Source organism: Mchenga conophoros, linkage group LG7 (assembly GCF_057382185.1).
Source record: "Mchenga conophoros isolate Kocher_MC1m ecotype Shallow Benthic linkage group LG7, M_conophoros_male_GT1.1, whole genome shotgun sequence".
NCBI lineage: Eukaryota > Metazoa > Chordata > Actinopteri > Cichliformes > Cichlidae > Mchenga > Mchenga conophoros.
In genome coordinates, this window is record NC_140532.1 from 15,781,080 (window position 1) to 15,808,623 (window position 27,544).

Here is a 27,544-nt window from a genome sequence, read left to right on the forward strand (position 1 = left end):
ATTTAGCTAGTGAGCAGTTTAGCCAGTCAGCTCCCCAAACCCACAGTCGTTACAATATATATATATATATATATATATATATATACATACATACATATACATGCATACATACATATACATACATATATATATATATATATATATATATATATATACATATATATATATATATATATATATAAAAACACCCAGCACGCCCCTGCGGGCGGTTTATCCTTCAAGCTCGGGTCCTCTACCAGAGGCCTGGGAGCTTGAGGGTCCTGCGCAGTATCTTAGCTGTTCCCAGGACTGCGCTCTTCTGGACAGAGATCTCCGATGTTGTTCCCGGGATCTGCTGGAGCCACTCGCCTAGCTTGGGAGTCACTGCACCTAGTGCTCCGATTACCACGGGGACCACCGTTACCTTCACCCTCCACATCCTCTCGAGCTCTTCTCTGAGCCCTTGGTATTTCTCCAGCTTCTCGTGTTCCTTCTTCCTGATATTGCTGTCATTCGGAACCGCTACATCGATCACTACGGCCGTCTTCTTCTGTTTGTCTACCACCACTATGTCCGGTTGGTTAGCCACCACCATTTTGTCCGTCTGTATCTGGAAGTCCCACAGGATCTTAGCTCGGTCATTCTCCACCACCCTTGGGGGCATCTCCCATTTTGACCTCGGGACTTCCAGGTTATACTCGGCACAGATGTTCCTGTACACTATGCCGGCCACTTGGTTATGGCGTTCCATGTATGCCTTGCCTGCTAGCATCTTGCACCCTGCTGTTATGTGCTGGATTGTCTCTGGGGCATCTTTACACAGCCTGCACCTGGGGTCTTGCCTGGTGTGATAGACCCCAGCCTCTATGGATCTTGTGCTCAGAGCTTGTTCTTGTGCTGCCATGATTAGTGCCTCTGTGCTGTCTTTCAGTCCAGCTTTGTCCAGCCACTGGTAGGATTTCTGGATATCAGCCACCTCCTCTATCTGCCGGTGGTACATACCGTTTGTCTTTATGTCAGTGGCTTCTATCTCCTCCTTTGGCCAGCCTATTACCCCAGCAGGGTACCTGATCACGGGCAGGGCGTACGTGTTGATGGCCCGGATCTTGTTCTTACCATTCAGCTGACTCCTCAGGACTTGCCTGACCCTCTGCAGGTACTTGGTGGTTGCAGCTTTTCTAGCGGCCTCTTCATGGTTCCCATTTGCCTGCGGGATCCCCAAGTACTTGTAACTGTCCTCTATGTCTGCAATGTTGCCTTCTGGTAGTTCAATCCCCTCAGTTCTGACTACCTTCCGTCTCTTTGTTACCATCCGACTACACTTCTCCAGTCCGAACGACATTCCAATGTCATTGCTGTATAGCCTGGTAGTGTGGATCAGTGAATCGATGTCTCGTTCACTCTTGGCATACAGCTTGATGTCATCCATGTACAGGAGGTGGCTGACAACTGCTCCGTTCCGTAGTCGGTATCCGTAGCCAGTCTTGTTAATGATCTCACTGAGGGGGTTCAGGCCTATGCAGAACAGCAGTGGGGACAGAGCATCTCCTTGGTAGATCCCGCACTTGATGGTGACTTGTGCTATGGGCTTGGAGTTGGCCTCTAGTGTTGTACGCCACATCCCCATTGAGTTCCTGATGAAGGCTCTTAGGGTCCCATTGATCTTGTACAATTCTAGGCATTCCAGTTGGATAGCGTAGTGGTTAGACTACACGCCTTTGGAACAGAGGATCGCAAGTTCGATTCCTGCCTGGGGCGTCTGTATCCAGTAAGGGTCCTAAGGCTAGACCCCCTATGCTAAGCAAGCCTACCGCAGACATGAGCGAGACAGATAAATATGAAGGCATGCCGGCTCGGACGTCGCCCGGATCAACAAGGTCCGCGTCAGGTGTTGAGGAACCAGGGCACCCTGACGAAAAGTGGGCTACTGGAACAAGAAGGCATCGGTGGGCAAGAGACGAAAACAGGGCGTTGTTGGAATGCTACTACGCAAGGGGCTACATGAATAGGATGAGGGACCTATGGATTCTTCGATACCCAACATCCACAATGACGGCAAAACAACTAGTAGCTCAGTGTTCCAACATTCGAAAGAAGGGACTGCTCTCACAGCTAGAGATTGACGAGGTACAACACAAATGCTACGGCACTTTTGCCAAGTGCTTGCTCATAGTGGGCTGTCTGATTGTTGGTGTTTTCTCTGTACTGTTGTAGAGACAACTTGTGTTTACTGTTACTGTGATTTGTGTCATATAAATAAAATGTAGTTGAATATTAAATACGAACTTTCACTTTGCTAGAAAGTCCAACAAGGACATCCAACAGGAGAAAGGCTGTTCCAACATTTACGAGCTACAACCTCAAGAGACCCTGATCAGAAAATCAGAGAGGTCGGTGGCAGATATAAGGTCTCAGTAGCTCTAATATATATGCAGCTGGCTGTCCATATAAGTTTATATGTAATTAATACCATTTTAAGATGATTTGTTAATTTGACTGGAAGCCAATAAAGAGAAGGAAGAATAGGGGTGATGTGCTTGTTAGTAATCTATCTGCTGCTTTCTCGACCAATTACAGATGGGCTTATGGGCTCACGGGTTGTGGAGGCAGGAGCTCTGTACACAATTATATTTTTCAACCAGTTTCCAAGTGGTTGGTTTTGCATTTACTTCTGATAGAATTGGACCCACAGGCTGGTTCTTGATCTGTTCATGTGCCAGCCTACTGAAACAACCCTGTTATTGGCCCTGGAAACAGAAGTGAGTGTTTACATGATAGTGGTGCACTGAGTACAGGAAGAATTCACTGGAGATATCTGATCAGAATAAAAACACACACTTTGCGTTTCACGCTTTGTCATGAGGTTCTCCCAAAATGATTTAATTCGGCCCTAATGCAAAAACTATTAATAAAGGAAAGACGGCTTCACTAGTTTGACGCGTTGTTTTATCTTATTGATTTATTTCAACGGTAAAGGTCACATCACCTTTGTAAGAATCAGCAATGGATTCTGCTTTGGGGTGGGATTTCCTTGAGAAGTGGGTGGGAAGATACACATAGCTGGAAGCGATAAAGCACTTTACGATCTTTGCGCACGGGGCGGGTTTTCCATTCATCCAAGTTGGGGGTGTGCGCCACTCACTCGCAGACAATCGAAGATATTTTAGTTTGTGTGCTCTGCGAGTGACCGCAGGGAGGTGAAGCACAGCAGTATTTACCCCTCCTCCAGCTCCCATTACTCCAGCCTTCACACAGCGAGGGGCTTTAAACCACATTTGATCGACAGGAGGGGTTTTTGTTTTGTGTTTCTCTACTTTAAAAAAAAGGAGAAAGTGGTCATGAGATGCGATTAACTTCTGGCGAAGGAAAAAAGCAAGAACTTCACGAGACCTGTTGGCGATGATGAATTATTCAAAGGCGCAAATGGTGAGTAAGCCTATCGACGACTCTTTCGTAGCTCACCCACTCGTGTTCGTTACAGTAACAAAGCAAAATGGGACAAAAGTGGACGTTACTATGATAATTTATGCTTTTTAAAGCTCCCCCTGTCATTCCCCGCAAGGGCAACAAGTTTGAAGCTTTATGTGAAGTTAAATTTCATCCATGTGTCCAATAAAAACGACGAAACCCGTTGTGAAATAACCTACTCCGAGGACCCTTAAGCAAATTGCGACTATTGAACTTATAAATGAGAGAGATATTTGGCCCCATGTAAAAATGTGTTTTAATAGAAATTTACGCTTTTTGTGTTTGTTTATTAAACTGTTTATTCAACTTTATCGCCCTTTAATGAGCTCTCTGATGTCCACTCTTCCCGATTACCAAAGGTAGTCTACCTTAACTTGAAGAAGAAAAAAAAACATGATTAATATCTGGTATTTAATTATGTTTAATTTGCCTCTGCAAGCATTTTTGACCATGTTTATTGTTCTGGAGTAGGCCACCTAAGTGCTGCTGGGTATTAAAACATGTTAATCACATCATACACAGTTTTTTATCTTGTTTTTTTTTTTTTAAGATATTAAAATTTCTCATTAAAGTTCTGCCATTAGTGATTTGTGTTTTTCTCCTCAGTCCAACCTATCAGAGGTTGGAAGTTCAGCTGGGTGTTCACAGTCCTGTCCAGCCGGCGTGAAGCTGGAGGTGGTGATGGAGCATCTGCAGAAACAACAAGAAGCAAAGCTGGAGATGAGCCTGCAGGAGAAGCAGCTTCTTCACGCTCAGCTCCTGTTTGCTCAACAAGCTGCCGCAGCAAGAGCCTCGTTTTCAAGACCAGACTCTACATTGTTTGAAAGAGTAGATGGACAGAGCAATCCAGGACTCCAGCAGGCCTTGAATAATCATCTGAGCGGAGTGGATCCAGAGGCAGAGGAGGATGGAAACTCAGAAGATGAGGAACAGGAGATGTTGACTTCTCAGGAGAACAACGAGGAGGAAGACATGGGCGAGGAAGAGGAGGAGGAGAAGGAGGAGGAGGAGAACAATTCTCATCAACAGGCAAAGAAGCCCCGACTCCAGCATGTATCGCATTTTCCCTTCCAGCCTTATTCTACATCTCCATCAGTGGCTGGGAAGCAAACGTCTGAATCTCCACCTTCAGGAAAAAAACAAGAGCACATGGAAAAGAATCTGACGTCACCGGCGGGTCATCATGCCTTCGCGTCAGCGAATGGCTTTGCTGACTGGGGCTTTGATGAGTCAGTGAAACGGGTAAGAGAGAAAATGCACATCTGTAATTGTTATTTTGTGTGTATACGTATGTTCTGCCTTAATTGTTGACCTTCCTCACTGCTGCCTGGTTTCCCTCCTGATGTACGGGAAGGAAGGTGCGCTTTTTTTGGCCAGATGCACATCTTAATTACTTTCCAGGCCAGAGATTTGGACTTGAAATGAGAGCAGATCAGTCAGATTTTCTTTAAATGTAGCCATGGATTGAATTTAAATTGCAACTGTATGAGTTCAGTGTCCAGCTGTTGTCTTTTCCCCTTCTTTTGGGGAGCAAGCTGATTGGTTCGTCTCTACATGAAAAAGGGCTGCCACGTCAATATAATGCACTGATTAATGAGGGCTGTAGGTGCAGGGACAGCTGGGTTGTGGCTCACCATGCAAACTGCTAACCGTAAAATTTACTTGCAGTTGTTTCACAGGAGAAGAATGGTCCTTTTGATACCATTACCCAGAGTTTTACACATTATTCAGAGTTTTTTTTTTTTCTTCCTCTTTGTCTGATTTTTGGTTTAAGTCAAATGTGGAAGTACAAACATCCAGGCCCAGATGTTACTGTAGTCTTGCAGATGGCTTTGCATAACTGAGGCGTCGCTGGGCAACACTAAATGGCAGCTTAATTTCACTGAAAATAATCAATACATTATACGGCCACTGCAGTGGCTTGCTGGCCTTTTCACAGGCCAGCAAGCCAAGCCTGCAGCAATAAAGAACATTTTGTTTTAGTTTAAGCGCAGTAATGAGAGTTGTGAGAGACTGTGGTGGAAAGGCTTAAGTGTGTGTCTGTTAAATGGTTTGCTTTCTGTTTTTGTTTTTGCTGAAAAGTCAGAAACATCTCACAGCCCTAAAATTAGAACGAATTTGTGCAAGGCCTTTGCTGTGACTCAGATCTGTGAGGATCTTTGTAAGTTGTCAAATTAACTGCAGAAAGTATTCTTTGTCATATTTAATTATATTGGGATTTACTTGATGAAAAGTCTTTTAGTCTGGTTTTCATTTTTGTTGGCAGTATTATTGATTCTTAGCAGGGTTGTAAATATGAGTAACCACACTGAGCTAGAATTCTTCTTTTCTTTGTGTAAGAAATAGGTGTTTTTTGTGGGTTTTTTGTTTTGTTTTGGGGGTTTTTGCAGCTGAAACTCAAAGTGGAGCTCATGTTGACTGGTTGCCTATTAAGCTTTCTTATCCAACAACCATGTTAACAAGTCCACAAGCTTGAAGTGGCTCTTTTGCAAGTTAATCGGTGGCTGGTTGAAATAGCTGCTCTTTTCACCTTACGATTGTGCCGTGCTCTACGGCGTCTTTATCTTCTTTTTCTTTAGTTCAATTCATTACCGAAATATCTTTGAAAATCTTGACATGCGTTTCAAGCCTCATCACGCCGGACAGCCATTGTTCACTCCTTATGTGCAGTCTCACTGTAAGCCTTTAAATGTAGCTCGGGTGGGGATAAAGAGCCCCTGTTCATTCAAGCTTGCAGCACAGCGAGGAGCCAGATAAATGATCTTGACTTCCTGGGGGGATTAAAGGGCCAATAATTTGATTCGGCTAAAAACAAATGTGGGACCCCCTGTCGCTGCATTGAGATTTGGAGAGGGGTGAGTTTTCACTTTTGCCCTGTTGGAGAAACTGAATGATTTTAATGAAGCTCATTATAGGGGGCAGTCGGTTAGTATTAACATTTCACTATTTTAATGTCAGCCTTGATTTTGGTCACGACTGGTTGACAAGACAGACTTTTACTTTGAAGTAATATGCATTTAAATTTCATTGAATTTAAATATGTTGGAAAAAAATCACATAAATAAAACTTGCCTCTTTAAAAAAACAAAAGAAACCTTTTTTTCCTGACCTACATACTGAATACTATCAGGACTGCCAGGCTGGGATGTGTGAAAGCTCTGTGAGCAATTAACTGAAAGCTCTTTGTTAACAGATCCACAGTAGGTCTCACTTGCTCATCAATAAGGAAGGGGGGAGGGTTTTATTTCGATTTGATGCTGAAAAGATCTTCAATAGTGTTTCTGCTGAAGGCGTAAAAGTCCTTGATTAGAAATTCTAAGGCCAATCTGTTGGATGTGTCAACAGCTTGGTAACCTCTGGGAAGAGTTTGACCAGTTTACCCGCAAGAAACTGGAAATGGTTACCAGAGCACAAGCTGGTTTTTAATAAGAGTTTGTTACAGTGATTTCCTACCAAGATGAGGGTCATCAGAGTGGAAATTCGAGGTGCATGCTTTGTGAAAGCGCTGCTAATACTTAGAATAGCTCAATATTTAAAATGTATATTGTTGTATGTAATAGATTTACAGTCAAGGAGGTTGGTATAATATTTAAAGGATGGAAATGATTAAAAGTAATGGATAGTTGGTTGAAAGAGCTGGCTGCAATGTTTCGATGACTAGTTAATGGATAAAAGTTGGAAAAGCTGATGCCTCGTGTGCATATAAAAGCTGGTAAGCTCAATAGAAGTAATGGGTTTGTGGTTAAATCAAAGTTTCAATAGAATACAAACAACTGAAGCTATTAAACTGTGTACAAGACTAATGTGACAGTGTTTAGTCTTACACAGTTATTAGTAGTGAAATGAAAGTCCAGTTTTAAGTTGGTTGTAATAAACGTTAGTGATGCTGTGGAGCTGACGTCAAAGAGAACCACTGGGGTTCACTTTCAGCCTGCTGTTGATATGCGTTGGTATCTGCAGTTTGCCTTTCTGTTTTTACTGTAAACACAAGGACGGTTACAGCTGGAGCGAAAGCCAAATGATAATCGCTTCTCAACTGGCTAATCAGAGAAACAAAGGCTTATATGTTATGGCTTTTAGACTCCGGGCTGACATTATTACCATACCAAACATTCAGTGAATAGGTATGTGTTTATGAAGGCAAAATGATACAGTTAAACACAAAATATCAAGTAAAAGGCTAAATGCGAAAAAGACAAAACAAGCCTGTTATTTTGATTAAAACATAAGAATGGAAGGTTTTTGATGCGGTTAAATACAAAAACATGTTATGAGGTTTTGTTGTCTAAACGACTCCTCCTTGTTTTAATATAAAACATGTTAATATAAAACACAAGCGCGAACCAAAAGGCACACACCCGCAAGAACTGACAGAAGGCAAGGCTGCGATGGCTTTTCATAAGCTGCATATAGAAATGAATTTGTAATTTCTTCAGGGAGGAAAAACATAATTAATGTCACATTAAAGGGTTTTACTTACTTGCACTACAATGCTACACTCAGTGCATATTAGTGGGATAACCAGCTCAGCAGGCCTTTCCACTCAGCTGCACTCAGGCTGCCCTCCACTCACATTTGCAACCTTTGCTACGTTGATGAGGTGGTGGAAGAATAACATGTCACATTAATCTTCCAGTACAGCACGGCTCATTTAATTGATCTCCATTGTATTTGTCATGGCCCAGTCAGATATTTACAGTAATCATGTGTTTACCAAAGGACAGTCTGATGGTGTACTTGGGAGTACTCCAAGTATCTCACTTAGAAAAACGGCAACACCAGTGTTTGAATAATGACCTGTTTTTATTATTATGTCACTATAGAATTTGGTACTCTTTAAGCAGAATAACGACTTTTATCCTGCAGCAGCTAGTTGGAAATGATTTTCTTAATGTGTCTTTCTGTTATTGTGTGAACAGAGAGGAAGTGCCATGTGGGCAGAGGAGACTGACGGCATTAAAATAAGAGGAGAACCATCTCGGGACTTTGCCAAGGTTCGTATATGTGGTAGAAGTAAACATGTCAAATAACTGAAGAAACTACAGACTAACAGTTTATTGCCCTGTGTGTGTGTGTGTGTGTGTGTGTGTGTGTGTGTGTGTGTGTGTGTGTGTGTGTGTGTGTGTGTGTGTGTGTGTGTGTGTGTGTGTGTGTGTGATCCTCTAGCTTTATGAACTGGATAATGACCCACAACGGAAGGAGTTTCTCGACGAACTCTTTGTCTTTATGCAGAAACGAGGTGAGGTTCAAAACCTTTCATTTTTTACATTGTCGATATTTGGACAAGGCAGTTTTGGGTGCAAAGTTGTGTCACCTAGTATCAGCTAACTAAGGTAAGTACCATTAATATAGAGATTAACTCTTACAATTAAACTCACCAAAAACAGGAGCACATCATACATGGGGAAGCTAACTGTGGAAACCCAGACTGAGGTTGTAATCCTCCCTATTTCTGCTTTTTACCACAAGAGTCTAGATGGGTTGAGTCTCTTTTTCAGCACTTCTGCATCTTCATCCCTGGATTTAGCCACTTGGTTAAAGACTTTCATACAGATTGGGATTTGTTTCCACAAATCCCAAGATTAGGATTTGTTGTTTGTGGAAACAAATCCAATTAAGAAGAAGTGCAACATGTTCACTAATCTTCACTTATGTGGAGCAAGGTCATTGCCATGCAAAATGTGCATGTGTGTCTGTGTTCATCTTAAGCACAAAGTAATCTGATTTCTACAACTGCTTTTTAGCTGGCTTCATTAATTGGCTTTTCTCCTAATCGGGACCGGAAGGGTCAGTTTGGCCTGCTGGCGCTGTTGACTCTAACATAGCCCCTCTCCTTGCACTTAGATCAATGCATCAACAAAGCTGTTGTTGTGGATTATCCCCACCCCCACCGCCTCACATCTGAAACTAGCTTCATTTGACAACTCTGTCCGCGCAGATTAAACATGCTAAGCCACATTATCTAACTCTGACCTAAGGCCCTCAGGTGTGCCGCTCAGAAGATGCTCGCGTCCTCTGCTTCTGCCTCACGTTGTTCACAAGACCCGTTCTTGTTTAGCGACATTTCAATGCATTCTGTTATTTATCCAGGAACTCCTGTGAATCGCATCCCCATCATGGCAAAACAGGTGCTGGACTTGTACAAGCTTTACAAGCTTGTGACAGAGAAAGGAGGCCTGGTGGAGGTTATTAACAAGAAGATATGGAGGGAGATCACCAAAGGCCTCAGTCTCCCCACATCAATCACCAGTGCGGCCTTCACCTTACGCACCCAGTAGGTTTCTCTCAGGTGTTTTGGCAGATTTTTTTGATCAACAATCGGCTTGCTAAATGATTGTATTGGTTAGACTATAAATTACTCCAAAAATGCTGAATATATTTTCAAGAGCTAGCACATATTTGTGACTCTGTTATTTTAAAAATGATGAAATGTAATCATTCTCTGAACACCATAATGCTGCAAGAACATAACTATAATTTGCGTAAATGAAACCTTTGCTCACTTTGTTTCTGACTAGCCGATCAGATATGTATTTTTATGGTTTGCAAAGTCTGTAATTTTAAAAGATAACAGTCTGCAGAGTCTTATGCTTGTGGCTTTGTAGGTCTTCACAGGAGGCTTTTGCAGGCAGTCAGCTAGAAAGAAAAGTAGTGGGGGGGGAGGCTGAAAATTGCATTCATGGCAATAAATCATGTAGCTGTTGAAGCATTTCACAGAAAAACAGGAGCTTTGTTGTTAAGGTGGTATTTAAGCAAACAGAGGGATTTATCCCGTGGATATCTCCACAGAATATAATACCAGTTCACCCAGCATTCATTAAGATGTGGACTGGGTGGCTAACCAACATTACTACCACAGGAACAACCACACTTTTGCTAGAATCTCCATGTTTTAGCTCATTTGCTGGCAAAAATGTGGACTTCCACTAACTGCTCCCTAAAGAACCATACAATTAATAGATCTTAGCATTTTGTAGATAAAGACTTGAAAAGGGAACCATCTGCTTTATCCTTCATATTTGCAAATAATTAAAAATGTTTTTGTGGAAAATGGATGGAAAACCCGTGAAACTTTCCACCTGCAGGTATATGAAGTATCTGTATCCTTTTGAGTGCGAGAAGAAAGGCCTGAGCTCTCCGGGTGAGCTACAGGCGGCCATCGATAGCAACCGCAGAGAAGGCCGGCGTCCCAGCTACACCAGTAGTCTGTACCGCTACTCCCCCTCTCCAGGCTCTGCTCCACATGCACTACTGTCTTCACCCAATATGCAGAGTGCTCCGACCACGCACAATGGCCGCAATATCTCCGCTAGTCCGCATTTAAAGAGAAGCATAGGTACGGCGCATTTTCTTTTCTAAAATGATCATATTTTACAACAGATACAATCTAAGCCTCTTTATAGTGTTTAGGATAGGCAAGCCCTGCAATGCAAATTTAGCACACTGATAATCATTTTGTTTTCCAGTAATCATGAATCGTGAATAATAAATATATAATTTTTCAAACTTCTTATGAACATAATAATTTCTTCATCTTTTTCTTTGTTTCCAATCAGATGAGTCCCCCACCCCTGTTGTAACCCAGCTGCCCATGGCTCTGGCACTGGGGCAGCAACAGCAGCAGCTGGCACAAGCTGCCACATTTGAGCATCTTAGAGAGAGGTTGGAGCAAGGAGCAGGTGGAGCTGTAGCTGACAGCCCAGAGAAGAAAATGATGCGCCTCGCTGAGGAGCAGCAGCGCCTCATGCAGCAGGCACTCCAACAAAACCTCCTGGCTATGGCCTCTCACTTTACCCCCATGAACCTCAAACTTGGCAACGGTGAGTTTGCTTCTCCTTTGACCTCTGTCATGGCTGAACATCATAGCATGCTTATTCTGGAACCGACCCTTCACTGGAATTTTTGTTTTTCCTCTGTCAGAAAGCAAACACGATCTGTCGCTGAATCTCTCCACTAATGGAGCGGCCAGTATCAGCGTGTCTGTGGAGGTCAACGGCACTGTTTACTCAGGTGAGTTATGAAACCTGTAAAGGAAGCGTGTCTTCTTTGGTGCGTGACACTAATGTAGAGGAACAAGCGCACATGGTGATGAACTAAGTTAATTGATATCTACAGTGAAAGAAATAAGCAGTATGTGTACTGCACTTGTAGTACCAGTTCCACTGACCAATAACATTTCATGTCTTTGGTTGTATGAGGGTAAATGGCCTTTGTCAAGAGCAAAAGAGGGATTGTGTTTGCTGAACTGCAACACAAACGGCTATTGTTTGACTACAATTTAGCGTTTTATTTTTCTTTTAAAAATGGATCTACTTTAATAAATGAGTCACATGCAGAAGAGGAAGTCTTGATCCTAGATATCAACGAACAGATTCAGATACCAACGGTAGACATTTACCAGTTAAGGCATTTTATTAAAATCATGTCAGAATTCCTAAAAACTAACTGTGTACTAGTTAACAACCCTGACTTCTATAGTCATGATATCAACATATTCCACGTCGGAAGAAATTACAAAAACAGACAAGGCAGAGACCAATTCTTTGTGAATAAAACACCTAGTTGATACAAAAACGACAGTCTTTTCATGCAGTTCAGGCTGTTTAATACTCAAAGAAAAGGCAAGGAATCCACATGCCACATCTCAGACTCTACAGGCCTCAGTTACATCATCACAGGACAATTAGAAGTCTCAACAAATATGAAGCCGTTTGTCTGTGAGCTAAAGCTTGGCTGAAAGTAGGTCATGTAACAGGACAATGACCTCAAGCACAGCAGCAAACGGCAAACGGCGTGGCTGAAAAGAATCAAGGTGTCGCAATGGTCCAGTCAAAGTCCAGACCTCCACCCACTGTGGCGGGACCTTAAGAGAGCTGTGCATAAATGAATGCCTGCAATAAATAACGATGTGAGACACTTGAACTTATTACTGCTAGAGCTTGTTCTACAAGCTACCGAATCACGAGGTGGACTCTGTTTTTTAGACTCCTGTAAAAACTTTCTTTTTCAATTGCCCTTTGCACCGTGAGTTCTTTGTAACTGACAGTCATTTATGCCGTTGTCTTCTTTAGGAAAACTGTTTGCCCAGAAGTCGGCTGCTTCTGTGTCGTCACAGAACGTAACTCCAGCAGGAACAAGTGGTTTCAGCGCTTTTTCCTCCGCACAAAGTTCCACCTCCTCATCTCCCACCTCCTCAAAGGGACCAAGTTAAAATCACTGGCTTTTTAATCTGTCCGGAGCATAATGATTACACAGTGCACCACACCATTTACTTCTCTTGTCAGACAAGAACTGGATGAACTCCACGGATTCTCTGCCACAACACAGGAAACCTTCTATTACTTTAATAGTGTAATGTCAACATTTTTGACCTCTATCCTCAAGCTTATTTTAATATAGTTTCAGTTTACCTTAGTGCCTCTTAGAAGAAGAATTTTCAAACATGGTAGCTTTCTGGCATAAAGGGCTACAGGTTTGTCCAGAAGTATCGTTAATGCAAAATAATTGCTACGGCTCTTTGAACGTCAGCTACGTTTGTAGGTGTAAAAGCCGTTCCGTAGCTGCCTTTTCCATCAGTACAACAATGTGGTTGCCAAAGAGCAGCTAGTGAAGACCAAAAAGCCTTAGTTCAGTGTCATAGCTACTTGAAGCCATTTTGTATTCCTCTTGGTAAGCTTTCAGTTTACCTTGAGCAAAAGTTTTTACTTTGTGTAACTGCTTTCATGGAAAATGTAGAACATCAGTTTCCACAGAAATATCGCAACTCCTAAAGAATCAAAGTGAATTTCAGGGGAGATGTTTATTCATTTTTGCTTTATTGTTATTTATTCATTTGGCGAGGCCTCAAAATGACAGAACATTTATTTCAAGTAACTCGGAGGCGATGTTTCTGCTGGGTGTTGTATGCAGAAAGTGACACATTTACCTCAGTTGACTTCCCATGGTGGCAAGTTTCTCAGGCTACTTTCTTCTGGACTCAGGAATATCCTCTGGACTCACTGTTATCTTATATGTATGTCTTGTCATATTGCTGTTTTATATTAGTGTAAATGCAGAGAATGTATCATTAATGACCTCAACGTGAACACTGAAACGGTGCTACCTCAGTCCTCAGAGAAATATGCAGTGCTTAATGCCGCATGTGTTCATTTGTTGAAATAAACTGTAAATGGACAATCATGTACACACATGATCACAAACAAATGCCACTGGGATTTTTTTTTTTTTAAAAAGGTTGGCTTTCAGCTCTGTTGGATTAACATGTTGCCTGTAAATGTAGGGATGAGGAATAAAATGAATCTTGTGTGCTGTAAAAATACCGTTTTCTTTCTTTGCACTTCGAATATGTCTTCAGACTTTTGACGCAGAGGCTAGTCTCTGATTGCAGATAGCATGTAGTTTTGTAATTGTTTGAAAATAAATGTTGATCACAATGCATTTCAAGTTTTAAAAGAAAAAACTGACTTTTCACTGAGTTTCAGCTCATCTTGTAGCTTACAGACCCCACTTATTTTAGTTCTCATTACTCTCATATAGTTTGTTTTTGTTTGGGTTTTTTTGCACAACAGACAGCTAATCCGTCTCTCTAAAAGCTCTTAAAATCTGCAGCACACTACCTGCTCACCAGCACACAGCAGGCAGATGTGAGTAGCCGATGAGAACAGTGGAGCAATTACCAGCTTAAGAGTGCGACGTATCCTCGATGGAAGCCAAAAACAGAAACACAAACTAAAAATAATGTTGCTTTGTAATTGTTGGACGTGCAAACAATCTGTCTGCTAACAGCTTCACTATATCAACTTAATATTAATAATATAAATAAAACTTAATATTGCTCATTGTACACACCTAAACGGTGAGTTGTTATTGTTTAGTGGAAACACATATGTAGACTTATTGTTATTGTTATTATTCTATAGCTTTACATGATTCAAAATACAGTAATCCTTATTTTTCTTATCCAGGTTGTCATAGCTCCCCTCCCCTTGAAGGCCAATGTTCCTCTCAAGTTAGGTTGGGACCCTTATATGGGAGCTCTATGACCCTCTGTTATAAGGTCTTTACTGTAAAATCAAAAGCGCCTTGAGACAGCTGTTGTTGTAATTTTGCACGATATAAATAGAATTGAATGAACAAGCACTTTGTGGTGGTTGGAAAGAAAAATTCTCTTTTACTAAGAAGAAACCTCAAGTAGAACCAGGCTCAGGGAGGGGCAGCCTGCAGATGGCTGGCATATAATCAGTTTACAAATTATGTTGAAAAGATATATAATGTAACCACTGCACACTGTCCCACTTACCATAATTTGTTATTCAGTTTCAGTCTGTGTGACCTTTGTCAGCTACAAAGGAGCAGTGTTCATGCACATTTGCACAGATATACACACTGAATAAGATTCAGCCAATTAGGGATTCCTCCTCTCACATGTGCATACTATCGATCAGGTAATGAGTCCACTGGAAACATCCATGCCATCATCAGAAAGCCAAACAACATTTAACATCGCCAGCTGATCTGAAAAAAGACCCTTGTATGTTAGAATCGGCGATGGCGTGCCGTGCACAGGGGCCAGTTTTGTACTTTTACTCTGGATATCTCAACTGGCTCATTATAATTGTGCGATACAGCTGCCTTTATTTAATTAAAATAGCTGAACAGCAGCTCCTTTCCATCACTGGAAAGTTGGATCCAAAAATTCAAGAATAAGTTCTCGATTGGCCAGATGGGGGTAGTATTTCCTCGCCTACACATGACACACATACACTAATCCATGTTCAGGGGTGTTGTGAACAAGCAAAGATGCACATCTGTCAGTATGCCAAGCTGTTTCTGATGTCTTTAACTTGGAACCCGAACTGTGTAGCAAGAGGGGGAAAAAACAAATGTAAGTGTAAATTTAATTACTTTTTTCAGTCCCTGCAGTTTGGCTTCTGTCATAGAGACATAAAGAAAAAAAACTTCTAAGCTTACTGTGATGTGTAAAAATCTACACATCACGTTGTGAATATGGAAAAGAACCTACAGAGTGAGCTTTACTTGCTTAACTCTGTAGCAGACCTATCATGACAGTAATAAATAAAAAATAATTAAAAAAAACAAATTCATGGGTCAAAGGAGCGTGGTGGTGGTGGTGTGTGTGTTGGGGGGAGGGTTACAGGATTTACTGGTTAGGATAGTTATGCTATAGTGAAAATGCTGGATTTACATCTGGAACACTGAAGAGGAAAGATGCTGCGGAGGTATTATGACGGCTCTCTCCGCCCACGGTCCCCGCCCACCAGGCAGGAATAATAGTGTGTAAGTCACTTTGCAAATGAGGTTATCACTATCCAGGGATGCAGGCTGGAATATACGGTATGCAGAGAGTTTGGACAGAAGGATGATTTTCTGACTCCCAACCGAGAAATAGATCTACAGGTGGAGAGAAGAAACTTTAAATTAAACCAGTTATTAATTTTTTTAAATTTACAGTAATGTTTTTATGAAGGCAAGTGCAAATGTTTTTGTGCCTTTTTTTTCCTTTACTTGATAGTCTAAAATAACGTTGTTTGGCTTTGTTTTGGACTAAAAATCTAAATGTGTTTTCATCAGTCGAGCAAACGATCTTCTTTACTTGGACATTTGGGCTTCTGCTTGTGGATTTCTTAGTAGGCTCTACTGCTGGCACCATGCCTTATCATGATGAGGAGTACCCCGGTCAGCCTCTGTGGCAGTCTGTGCTGCTTTTCTGCTGCAAGGGCATGATCGAGGGCATCATGGTCATTCTGTTCTTCTGGCTTCTGGTTCAGGTCCTGTTCACCAAACAGTTAGAAGGTACGGTATCCGAGTCCAAAACAATAACCACATCGCCACATGCTATTACCATATACATGCTGATGAAAGAGCTCCCTGGTCCATAACGGATGTGATTCTGTTGTTTTCATAGATAAAGCAAAGCTAGAATAACATCAAATGTTTCTTTCCAGTGTTTGTGTTTTTGGTACATTTTGTGTTGCTAAATCTCTTTGATAATTACATCATTTTTACTCATTTAGAAACCTACTTTAGTGATGCATATCTCCACAAATTAAGGGCTGTAAACTTGGCTACCCAATCATATTAGGAATGGCATATTTATTAATATATTGTTCAGTTTTTATGTGTATATTTTAAGAAAGCTCTGACAAAATTTGAACCAGTCATTTAGTAATATGCTAATATCTTCCAGCACATGGCCCAAAATACTACATTAACTGCATTATGTAATCCCAGAGTTGACTGAGATGAATTACTTCTGCCACCTGACCTTATTATCCCTTGTTGCTTCTACAGTTCATCTCCAGATTCTTCTTCTGGTTGGGCTGATCACCTTTTGTCTGTGTTTGGTCCTGGGATGCCTTCTGTGCTTGTGGAAAAGAAAAGTTTCTCGAGTGAAAGACAAAGCTCCTGCGACATCAGCACCAACTCCTGCTGAACCTGTGTCCTTTGCTCAGACCTCACCTTCTCCCTCAGCAGGAGCAACAGCATCAGCATCCAAGCAGCAGTTTGCTGAGCTGGATGAAGAAGTGCTGGAGTACCCGTCCACTTTTAGCAGCGCTGCTACTTCAGAGGGTGAATTTGGCTCTCTGGCATTTTCAAATCAAACTTCCTGTGAACAAAAGGAGCCTCCAAAGTCTTATTTTTCCCTGCGCCGCCTCAGCACACCTCTGCTTTCATCACCCCTTTATAAACCATTAGACCAGAGTCATAGCTCGCTGCCTTCCTTTCCCAAACTGGGACTACTGGCCAAAACACGCAAGGCCCTGCAGCGACGCTGCACTGTAACTGGGGAAGACATATCTTATAATGAGCACACTAGACTCACCAGACCCAGTGCTGGCTCTCCTTCTACAAAAGAAAAACCTATCCCATTGGCCCCACTAAGCTATGGCTCCAGTGCAAGCTGCCAACATCCAATATCACCAAAACCCTGCCTCCACTTCACTATGGCCTTCTCTCCAGGGCAGCAAACCCTGACAGTCACTGTCCTCAGCCTCAGTGGGACGCCTCACAGGCTGGAAGATGTGTCTGTGCAGGGCAGCCTACCACCTCTCTGCCCCTTTCCTATGAAAGCCGCTGTGCAGAGCAGCTCCAGCTCTGAAGCCCACAGCCTGGTGCTAATTTTTAAGGTGAGCTCTGTGGAGGAGCTCCAAAAGTGTGTACTGAAGGTAGCTGTGAATGCACGAGAACCAGCGAGCCCCAGACGCAGTTCTCTGGGTGAACTGGAAGCCGAGTGTGCAGGAAGAGACTGGACACCACAGACGCCACTTCACTTAACAAAAGAACTCAATCGAAGCAAGTAGAAAATAAAAAAGGTAGCGAAGGTTATACACCTGTGAGTGGTTTAAATGTCCGTACTTGGAGGTAAAAGCAACTTGAATGATTGATTAGGAACCTTTCGGGTACACATTTTAGACCTCTGAACTTAAATCCTGGAACAATAACAAGATGGAAGAAAATGTAAACAAATTTCCAGATTTTTTTCTGTAGTTTTATTTATTCATTGCTGTGTATGACAGAGCTAAATGTTCAAGTTGCAATTCCTGCCAATTAGGAATGCCCTCTTTGCTCTTTGAACTTTTGCCCTTTGATTGCAGAGTCTGACCTCTCAGGATGCACTGATGTGTAAGGGGCTTAGCTGTCCTCCACAGATCTTCATTTTGCTTCATTATCAGACTGTCGCACTATGTTAAAGTCACGGTCCTCAGAGCTGATAATCTAGACAGCCTTGTTTCTACATCAGTGGCAGCAGGTAAAACCAGAGTTTGGTGTCACTTAAACTCGACAAAATGCGTATGTGATTTCAGAATGCTATAAGGGCATAATAGATAGACAGATGTATTATATATATATATATATATATATATATATATATATATATATATATATATATATATATATATATATATATATATATATATATATATATATATATATATATATATATATATATATATATGGGTAGAACTAACTTTTTTCTTTCAGGGGCAGAGGTAAAGTAATTCCCTATGTTTGCTTTTAATGTTTAAGGGATTAAATGATGTCTTACAGGACCAGAATGCATCAGGAGATCATCCCTTTTTTAATGACATTGTGGTTTAATCCTTCGCTATTCACAATCCTCAGGAAACATTCCAATCTCCACTGGTGCTCTGATCTGTCAGGTCTAATCTTTGTATGCATTAGTCTGTCAAGGCATTATTTTTTTATTTTTCTATTGCATGCAAACTCATCCTGTATATAGATCCAAGTGATTTCATGATATCAGTTTCCTGCACAATATGTCACATAAGCATGACTCAGATAATCTATTTATTTTATCTCAGAACCTGAAAGTACTTGTTCGTGAATAATAAGAGGCAGTATAGTGAATAACCCTTATATACTGTATATGCAAAGTTAAATGTGGTGCAAGTGCAGTGTAAATTCCAGCTAAACATCTAAATTTAAAAAATGTATTTCACTCTTTTTGAACACTTTCACTCTATGCTTTATTTAAGATCTAAATCGTCTAAAAATCTGCTAGTACTTAACGAAAGTTAGACACATTATGTTTGTGTATATGCATATAGACTACCAGGTGATCAATCTGCACCACGAGGGAGTTTTGATGAGCAGCAGAGAGACTAAAGCAGGGTCCTGTACTGTGTGGAACACTTCTTTCCTGTTTGACCTGCCTCCAGGAGACATCAGTCAGCTGCCCCTCATGCTTGAATTTGTAATAAACCAGGTCATTAATCATCATATACCACGGCAATAGTTTTATTTTTCCGTTATAATAAATGCAGCACAATTCAGCATCCCCTCTCTTGTCTAATGTGGCAGAATGCAGTCCAGAAGCCAGAGTTGTTGGCCGAGTCTTCGTTGGAGCAGAGGTTGCAGATGCAGGACGTGCTCATTGGAGAGACATGTGCAGCCAGCATGTGGAGCAGGCACGATGGCACACTATTCAACCTGAAACCGCAATAGAATAAGGCTGTTTGATGACCAATGGAGCGGATTTACTGTTGAGCTCTTTGGGCAACAAAAACGGTCAGACATGAAGCGCGTATGGATAGAGTCAACCTGTGATCTAGTTCACCTCAAGGTGCTGTCTACACTCAAGATGATACACACCCTCCTAATCTGGCAGCTTACTTGGACTTCAAAAATTTCCATCTATGGCATCCCAGTGGAGCTGCCCCCCAGCACTGCTGCTGTTTCAGTTCCTCCACCACCTCACTGTCAAAATGGGGATTTAAGGAGGTGTTATTAACTCATCGGCTCTGACAGATGTTTGAAAGGAGTGATGAGCTTGCAGCCAAACTCTGTATCCTGGAGTTGTCTGACTGAATTGTTGTTTAGGTATATGAAATGCCTGTGTTCAGTGAAATTCTGAGAAATCAGTTCTTTCAACATGACCTTATTTCAGCATATCAGTCACTACATTCTTCTATGCAAAATGTAGAAAGTTGCTTTTAGTGTACGTTTCTGTAAAGCAAAGCCCAGAATAAACCTTTTAATTGTGCAGTCTTGTATCCATTTGGTTTCTATACCCAAAACGTTTTAACTGAACACTATAGTCTTTACAATACAGATGTATTTGGTCCTTGTCACTAAAAATCTTTCTGCCGGATTTTATCAGCTAAAAATGCTAAAATTATTGTTGTTATGGTTCCGCTTAATGATTTTCTGTAACAACGATACAATAAAATATTTGAATGGAACAATCATTTTCTGTGAAGCATCAGGAATAAAGCTGGTTGGAGTCTTCACAAATACGTCATTTAACCTCTCCCTCCTCTTCATCAGGGCTACAGATGTGTACAAGCTCAGCCAGGAATATTCCATCAGGATAAAGGGGAAGTGTCCTCTTCCACTCTGGGCCATATTCATCTGAACACTGAGAAGACTTATCTGAGAGCTTTTTGGGGGGGCTACGGTCCCAGATTGACCTCTTTGACCTTAAGGCTTGACAAAAAGAAAAGACGGAGAAAATTTAAATTTCCAAACTTCAAATCCAACAAACAGACTAGAAATACAGAAAGAACTCAAACATAGAATCAGAAGGTGAATTCATTTAAACTAGAGACTTCTCCACCAATGACCATTTTTGTGCCTGTTTAAAAAAAAAAAAACAACTTCATGGACATTTGTGGACATGTCCCTGTTTGGGATGAGTACATCCTAAGACTTGAAACACAACACAGCCATGCAGACACGTTTCTACACTACTCATTACACTGATCCTAGCACAGCTTCACCTTGCAGCAGACTGTCATTTTTTGCCTTCAGATTGTTGATTTCTGCAGTCATAGCTGAGATCTGATGAGGAGAGGAACAGTTTCAAACCTCTGACTTCATGTTTCCTCTTGCAGGTGTGCATTGGCCATATTAATGCGCTATTTTATGATTTTAATCCTTTTTCTAAAAAATGTTCAGAAAAGTTGGTCAAAGATCTTCACATGGAAAAACACTGTAACTCATTCCTATCCTTTCATGGTTGACTTCACTGTGTTTCTACTGAATGGTTAACTCCTTTGCTTTATATCCGATTATTTACCAAGTACAAGGAGTCATATTTGAGATTATAGCAGAAATGTTTTTTCCACGTACCATTTAAGCAGCTATGCAGTCAGAACGACAGCCCTGCTCTTTGATTAAAGTAGAAGCTGGGATTAGTGCTCTCTGCACATATGCGTGTATATATGTAATGAAAGTGAGGGCGGTTCAGAATTTCACAGTATAATCTGCGTGTCACGATAATGCCACTAAAGATATTAAGTCGAATCAGTTGCCGATGATATATATCCCTACAATATATATACTGTATATTCTTTTTATTCTTTTAGTTGGATTTTATAAATTTTTGAACTTGGTAATGCTTTCTGCAGCTGAACATTAAGTTTAATAACCTGCTGTTTCTGATCAAGGAGGCTTTCATCATGGGTCTCCTCTCCTGCCTCTCCCTCCTCCTCCTCCTCCTCTGCTGGACAGCCGTTAATCTCCTCTTCATCCTCCTCGAACACTGGCATCAAACCCGAGGCTTGTTGCCAGTTTCTCCTGTCCACTGCAGCCTGAGAGAAAGTCACAAACACTTTTTGGCCAGGATCATTGTGCTTTTCAGCTTTATATGGCTGAGGCTTCTTACCCTAACAAGTTTAACTGTGGGTGTCCAGTCTTGAGGTGAAGAGGCTCCATTGCTGTCACCCTGCTGGGCCTCCTTTCCCTCTCGTTCTTTAAATAAACTCTTTAACTACAGATGTAATAGAAAATAGCAGTTACTCAGGCTTGTTGTAACCTACTGCAGGTGTAAAACACAACTGGCCACACTAGCAACTCCCTGAATGCTGGGACTAGCGCTATCAACATGCTAACATGCTAACACTAGTTAGAATGTACAAACTTTGTATAACTTTGTTTAATGTTTTAACCTGCTGGCCATCATTATGTAGCTGAAGCTGCAGGTAATACTGTTGTTGTTTATTAAATTAAGTACTTGATATAGTAATCATATTAGCATCTGATTTAAAATTTATTGGGATGTTTCACCGACAACCACAAGTCCAAACTTGTTGCAGGCTTTATCCTGAAATTCTCTGCAAAATCCTACGGCTCCCCTACCAATTCATATAAATAAGATTGTATTTCAGTGAAAGGTTAATAAGTAGACTGATTAACATTGCCACTCTGGAGCCATAGTGCTAACTTGGATCAGGACCAGAATCATACACTACCTGCTCAGTAACCAGTCTCCTTTGCTGCTCTGTGTCTACATTAAGCGGACAGACTGTTTTGCCCCTTTGGCCTTGGACAGAAGGTTTCCCATCTTCAACCTGTGGGCAAGATTTGCCTCATTTGTTACATTTACAAAGACAGGTGGCTTATAGTACATTCCATTTATGGACTTGACCTCATAAAACTGCCTCTGGGTTTGAAGCTTCGAGCTTGGGAGGATTTGGTTCACCTTCCCTGGAATCTCTGAAAACATCAGGAAGTCGTTTCAGAACTCAGCAAGGTAAATCAGTGCATTGAATCCTGGCAGGCCAGCTCATACCCTCTGAGTCACGAATGAAGATGTCTGTTAGAATGCTTCCCTGATCTTGGCCATCTTCAGGAAGCTTTTTCATGAGCTAAGGGGAGGAGATAAGAACATACCCTTCGGGTTATGAGTGGTTAAATGTGTTGATTTATAGTATGATCAGGTTGTAGTGACACTACCTTGAGCTCCAGGGCAGAAATCTTGATTTTAGCCTCATTTTTTTCCATCTCTCTCAGCCTTTCTAGAGTCTTTAAAGCATGTTCTCTAAGACAGTGCACATACTCATCTGTTACACAGTCATTTTCAGAGTCTACAACAATACGTCACACATAAGTTTAAGAAGTAAGAAAGCGTACTTTTCGCTCAGTTCATTCTCTTTGTCTGCAAGTTTTTGCTTCAGCCTTTGAACCTCACTGCTTTGGATGCTGACCTGTACGTAAATTACGAAAGACAACATCATCTTCTCGTCACAGTTCCCCTCACCTTCCATTAAGGTGTCAAAAATGCACATAAGTGAGGCAGGAATATTTTGTTACCTGAAGGAATTTGTTTGGGTGGCTCTCAGAGTCCCATAACAAAGAGGATTCTGATAAGCTGGAAAAAAACAGTTATGATGAAGCTCACAAAATTTCATTTCAAGCACTTTCCTGACATTGTGTTTTGAAAATGAAAATCTCATCAAAATCTACTTACCATGTCTCTGTCCCTTTGTCTGGAATCTGGCCCCCTTCACCTGCAAATACAACGCCCCCTTGTGTCAGAGAATTATTTAATACTGGATAACTGCAAAATACCTGATCTGTATTCTTGTCTGGAATATTTTCACTTGACACAGATTATTCAGAAGTGAGCTCACCTTTACCTTCGTCCTTATCTCTATGAAGACGTGCCTGGCTCCTGCTCCTTTCCAGCTCCAGCTTTTCAAGCTCATCCCTGAGCAGCGAGTCACATCCTCCCTGAATGTTACAGGTGTTCAGTTATATCATCTACAGCTACAGGTTTCTATTCAGAGGCACACTGCCCTCTTTGTGCTGCTTCGGATTTAGATCTTTTTTCTCTAACTGGAAAAATATTATCAAAATGTTTGATGTTTGTTATACATGGCAATTCCTTTTTTAGCCTCAGCAGTATTTTATTATAAACACTTGGATAAATGCACTTATTAAAAATGATCTCCCTTCACAAAAATAGTGTGACGTATAAGTAAACAAAATCATTTTGTTTACTTATACTTCACTTGGATCTTCCACTGCACAGAATTAAGTGTGTTCTGACATCAGCAGGCGGTGTTTACATTCATCTGCCCAAGAGGAAAACTTTCTTTGCACTTATTCCAGACATGTGTGATTGTGAGACATGACATGTTAGCCTGGAAGTTAGTCATGGTCCAGGAACTTATCCAAGTGCCTATGGAAAATATCAAGGTCTCATACACTGGGAAAAGACTTTAGTACAGTAGTAGTGTCTGAAAATGATTATTTGGGAGAAGCAGTATATGAGATATACTTGATGTCTTTAAGAGCATGGTAAAAGGATGTTCTTACTTTATTTCTTGAGTTCTTCTTTAACTCCTCTAACTCCTCTTGTGTAGACTGCAGGGTCAAAGCCACTTTTTGCCATTTCTCTGTCCAATGTGAGGCCACAGCCTTCAGTTCCTCGATGGTCTGGACCTTTACCACATCTTGTTTGCGATACTCTTCCTCCCGCTTTTCCTTCTCAAACACCTCACCCTCCAAACGCAGACACTGATTCCTCAGTTTCTGGTTTTCTAGTTCCAAGACTTCCACAGATTCCCTGAAGAAATAGTTTGACGTTTATGTAAAGAGAATTGTACTGCGCTGCATAGTCAATAACGAATAAAGAAGCATCTTCTCATATTAAATAATATGTGTGATCTCCATCTCACCTGTGCTCACAGCACTTTTCCTGCATTTCTTCTCGTCTGCCTTTAATTTCACTCTGCAGTTCCTCTTTTTCTCTGATCAGCTGAGAGCACTGCACCTCCAGATCGGTGACCTGTTTGGTGTTTATGATTTTCTCATCTGTCAGCTCCTGTAGCTCGTGGTGTGATATCTCCAGCCTCTTCTTGATCATTTCAAGCTCTCCTCTTATTTTTTCATTTTCCTGGTGCAATTACAGGAAGGCAATTCTTCAATTAAGAACCCTCCTCCCAACTAAAACTTATTGAAAGAATAGCTCCTCAAAAGCTTTTACAACCTCTCTGAGAGCCTTTGAGTCTTCCTTCACCACAACATCTTTCTGCTGCTGTTTGTTGTGAGTCTGCATCTCCAGGACTTGAACCCTGTGGAGAAGATTTGTCTTCTCCTGTAACGCACCCGAAAACCAAGATGTAGTTATAAATCACAGTGCTTTGATCTATGCTGTGGATTACACTCACATCACAGTTAAAAACAATACCTGTATCAGGTGATCTTTGTCACACAGAGCCTCAGTCAGTTTGGACTTTATTTCTTTTATATTGTCCTCCAACTTCAACACTTGAGTTGATAAGATGGCTTTTTCCTGAGCAAAATTAGGAAGATAATGTTTTAAATTAATTTTGATCATGTGTGTTGTAAAAACTGGACTTATGGGACTTTGATTGCGCATTGAAGGAAGTTAAAAAAAAAAACAATTTGCTAACATCATGAAACATTTGTCATTTAAAATGGATCACATCTCTTTTCTCCGGAGCACAAACTATACAATGTTAACTGGTCAAAACAAATTTTGTTTATTGTCAGCTTTATCAGGCTTATGAGTGTGGATGTGCAATGAAATACTGAATTCTGGCAAACTGACCAGGCATGCTTGGCTGATCTTGTTGTTGGCTTCGGTCAGCTCTTTCTGCAGTTCAGAATGATCCTGTGCAGTGTGGCTGAGCTTCTTGTGCGTCTCCTCTATTTGACTCAACAGCGTCCTCTGCATCTGGGTGTGCACAGAAACAGAGCGCACACTGAAGAGATGAAAATAGCAACACCACTGATGCATGACACACAACACACTTTCATGTCACTTATACAAAACTATCTGCGATAACACGAAACCATCAACCGCTGATGATTCTTAGGGAAGGTATTTTCACACAAAACACTCATCTAAATATGACGGTGCACACAAAGAACCTCCTTTACAGCACTCCCCATCAGCAGCGAACTCCTCCGACAGGACAGTGTGAGTGCCACACCACAAAAACAAGTCAGAACAAGTCCATGTTCACTTGATGTAACAGAAAAGGGCCCAATGCACACAGTGTGGCCAGACAAGTGAACTTTTTCTGATTGTGCAACTTTCCAGATACCTTGTTGCAGTGCAGCACAGCTCACTCTGTTCCGGCATCCTGCTCAATTAGGGGATGCAGAATTTTGGTCAGTCTCCCCTGATACCACACCCTGAACCCATTGCTCCAACCACACCCTGCCTGGCTTCCAATCTTCCCCAGTACCCACTGAAACAAGCCCATCCAACAGAGGATGGACCCCACAATCCACAAGACCCAAAGGATCCCTTGGAATCAAACCCCAAGAAAAAACCCCAAAAGTTCCACACAGTCAGATATCATTTGGTGAAACAAAACGGAGCAATACAATATATGACATTTGATTGTAGCATTGTGTTAAATTGTAATATTTTTAAATTCACCTCAATAGACGCTTGAAGCTGTTGGAGTGCCTTGTTACGCTCTTCTTCTAGTATCTTTGCCTTAGTCTCAGCCTCTTTCAGAGCCTCTCTCAACTCCAGCATCTCTGTGTCAACTTTCTGCTTCTCCTGGATTAAAACCATTTTTTAGAAAAAGTGTCATTTAGCAAAGGTGAACAAGGAGTCACACCTTGTTTAGCGTGAATCTTTTATAATAATCCAATGACTTCAACATCTGTCTGTTAAGACCTTCTTGACTCACTGGTAATGTTCTGTTGAGCGAGCCCGGAGCTCTCTCGGTTGATTGATCGATGCTTCCTCTGTCCAGAGCAGACCTCATATGTAACAAATCCTTCTCCAGATTTAAGACCCTTGTAAGCAAATATCATGTGAGAATTTTTTCTTAAATTATTAAATATTTTTTTCCTGGACTTACTTTTCACAGAGTTCTCTGCACTGTCTGCTTTTTTCATTTTCAGCTGATACAGCAGCCTTCTTCTCATCCTCGAGGCCCTTCATCATTTGTGGTAGCTGCTATGGGACACATTATTACGTGGTGAGAGGATGCTGTGTGCAAGACAAACCAAATACGTATCCAGAGTAGCAATCAATCCAAAACAGCTAAAGAGAATGAAAAAATCAACACACTCAAAACAAATAAGGCATTTGGTCTTAGACATTTCAATCAACTTGCCCTGCCAGGCAGCTGTGCAATAGTTGCGTTGTAGCTCAGCATGTCTCTGGTCTTCAGCCAGTCCAGTTGAGACTCAAGTCGCTCGTGAGCCTCCTGCAGCCAGTGCACCACTTCTGTTTGTCTGAAGCTACTTCCATCCCGGGCAGCCCTTAACTCAGCCCCTAATGATCGTGTGGGACTCTCAGGCCCCAGATGGGACAATGATTGCCACCTCCTTAGACCTGGGTCATTTTGCCTGGAGCCACCAGCACTGCTCGATGTTCAGAAACACATAAATTAGCCATATACCAACCTCACTGAAAACTCATGTCTCTATATAATATTCCCCCAACCTTGTGCTGACTTTGGACAGAAAGCCTGATCCTGATACAGATGCCACACCACACCATGCTGATGTCTAAAAAGAGGAGCGGGAAGCATTTTCTTTTAAATAATTACCTTCTGATTATTCAAGTTCAGAAATATAAAATGATATCTTGATCTTGCCTGGCCTGTAAAGCGAGATTTGGTGTCCCACATATCCAGGTCTGCGGAAGAAAATGGGCTTGAACCCCTAAACATCCTGTAGCGTCTTCCTATCCAAGTTAATGCTCCTCTCTGTTTGGGAGATGTTACACTCCACACGTCTGCCCACGTGTCAAAGACAGATTTTCACACAAAGATGACAGCTCAACGTGTTGTGGCTATTCATAGATCATGTGTCTTGATATTTGAATTGCTTACTT

General features: G+C 41.5%; 3 protein-coding genes across 4 annotated transcripts; 2 read left to right on the forward strand and 1 right to left on the reverse strand.

The window, feature by feature from the left end:
* Nucleotides 1-3,056: 3,056 nt before the first annotated feature.
* On the forward strand, nucleotides 3,057-13,935 carry LOC146569877 (AT-rich interactive domain-containing protein 3B-like). The gene is made up of 9 exons (XM_085282525.1): nucleotides 3,057-3,405; nucleotides 4,054-4,689; nucleotides 8,367-8,441; nucleotides 8,614-8,686; nucleotides 9,538-9,721; nucleotides 10,533-10,783; nucleotides 11,004-11,267; nucleotides 11,368-11,457; nucleotides 12,519-13,935. Exons 1-9 carry the CDS (start codon nucleotides 3,379-3,381, stop codon nucleotides 12,656-12,658), a joined length of 1,740 nt encoding a protein of 579 aa, XP_085138651.1. The 5' UTR covers nucleotides 3,057-3,378; the 3' UTR covers nucleotides 12,659-13,935.
* A 1,662-nt stretch (nucleotides 13,936-15,597) lies between these two features.
* Nucleotides 15,598-19,172, forward strand: syt18b (synaptotagmin XVIIIb). 2 transcript variants are annotated; one of them, XR_014893406.1, is made up of 3 exons: nucleotides 15,598-16,260; nucleotides 16,759-18,217; nucleotides 19,038-19,172. XR_014893406.1 is itself a non-coding variant. In XM_085282526.1 (2 exons), the coding sequence occupies exons 1-2, from the start codon at nucleotides 16,116-16,118 to the stop codon at nucleotides 17,766-17,768; spliced, it is 1,155 nt and encodes a 384-aa protein (XP_085138652.1). In that variant the 5' UTR covers nucleotides 15,598-16,115; the 3' UTR covers nucleotides 17,769-18,296. The 2 variants fall into 2 exon arrangements, 1 of the variants encoding a protein (XP_085138652.1); XM_085282526.1 differs by lacking the exon at nucleotides 19,038-19,172 and having other exon boundaries at nucleotides 16,759-18,296.
* Nucleotides 18,997-26,644, reverse strand: LOC146569879 (uncharacterized). The gene is made up of 20 exons (XM_085281382.1): nucleotides 26,562-26,644; nucleotides 26,388-26,496; nucleotides 26,129-26,254; nucleotides 25,289-25,414; nucleotides 24,905-25,009; nucleotides 24,704-24,811; nucleotides 24,393-24,610; nucleotides 24,031-24,280; nucleotides 23,343-23,442; nucleotides 23,180-23,219; nucleotides 23,023-23,080; nucleotides 22,843-22,916; nucleotides 22,666-22,750; nucleotides 22,502-22,577; nucleotides 22,358-22,425; nucleotides 22,182-22,280; nucleotides 21,596-21,700; nucleotides 21,360-21,521; nucleotides 20,709-20,769; nucleotides 18,997-20,415 (listed from the first exon to the last, which is right to left on the reverse strand). Exons 1-20 carry the CDS (start codon nucleotides 26,642-26,644, stop codon nucleotides 20,228-20,230), a joined length of 2,241 nt encoding a protein of 746 aa, XP_085137508.1. The 3' UTR covers nucleotides 18,997-20,227.
* Between the last annotated feature and the right edge of the window lie 900 nt (nucleotides 26,645-27,544).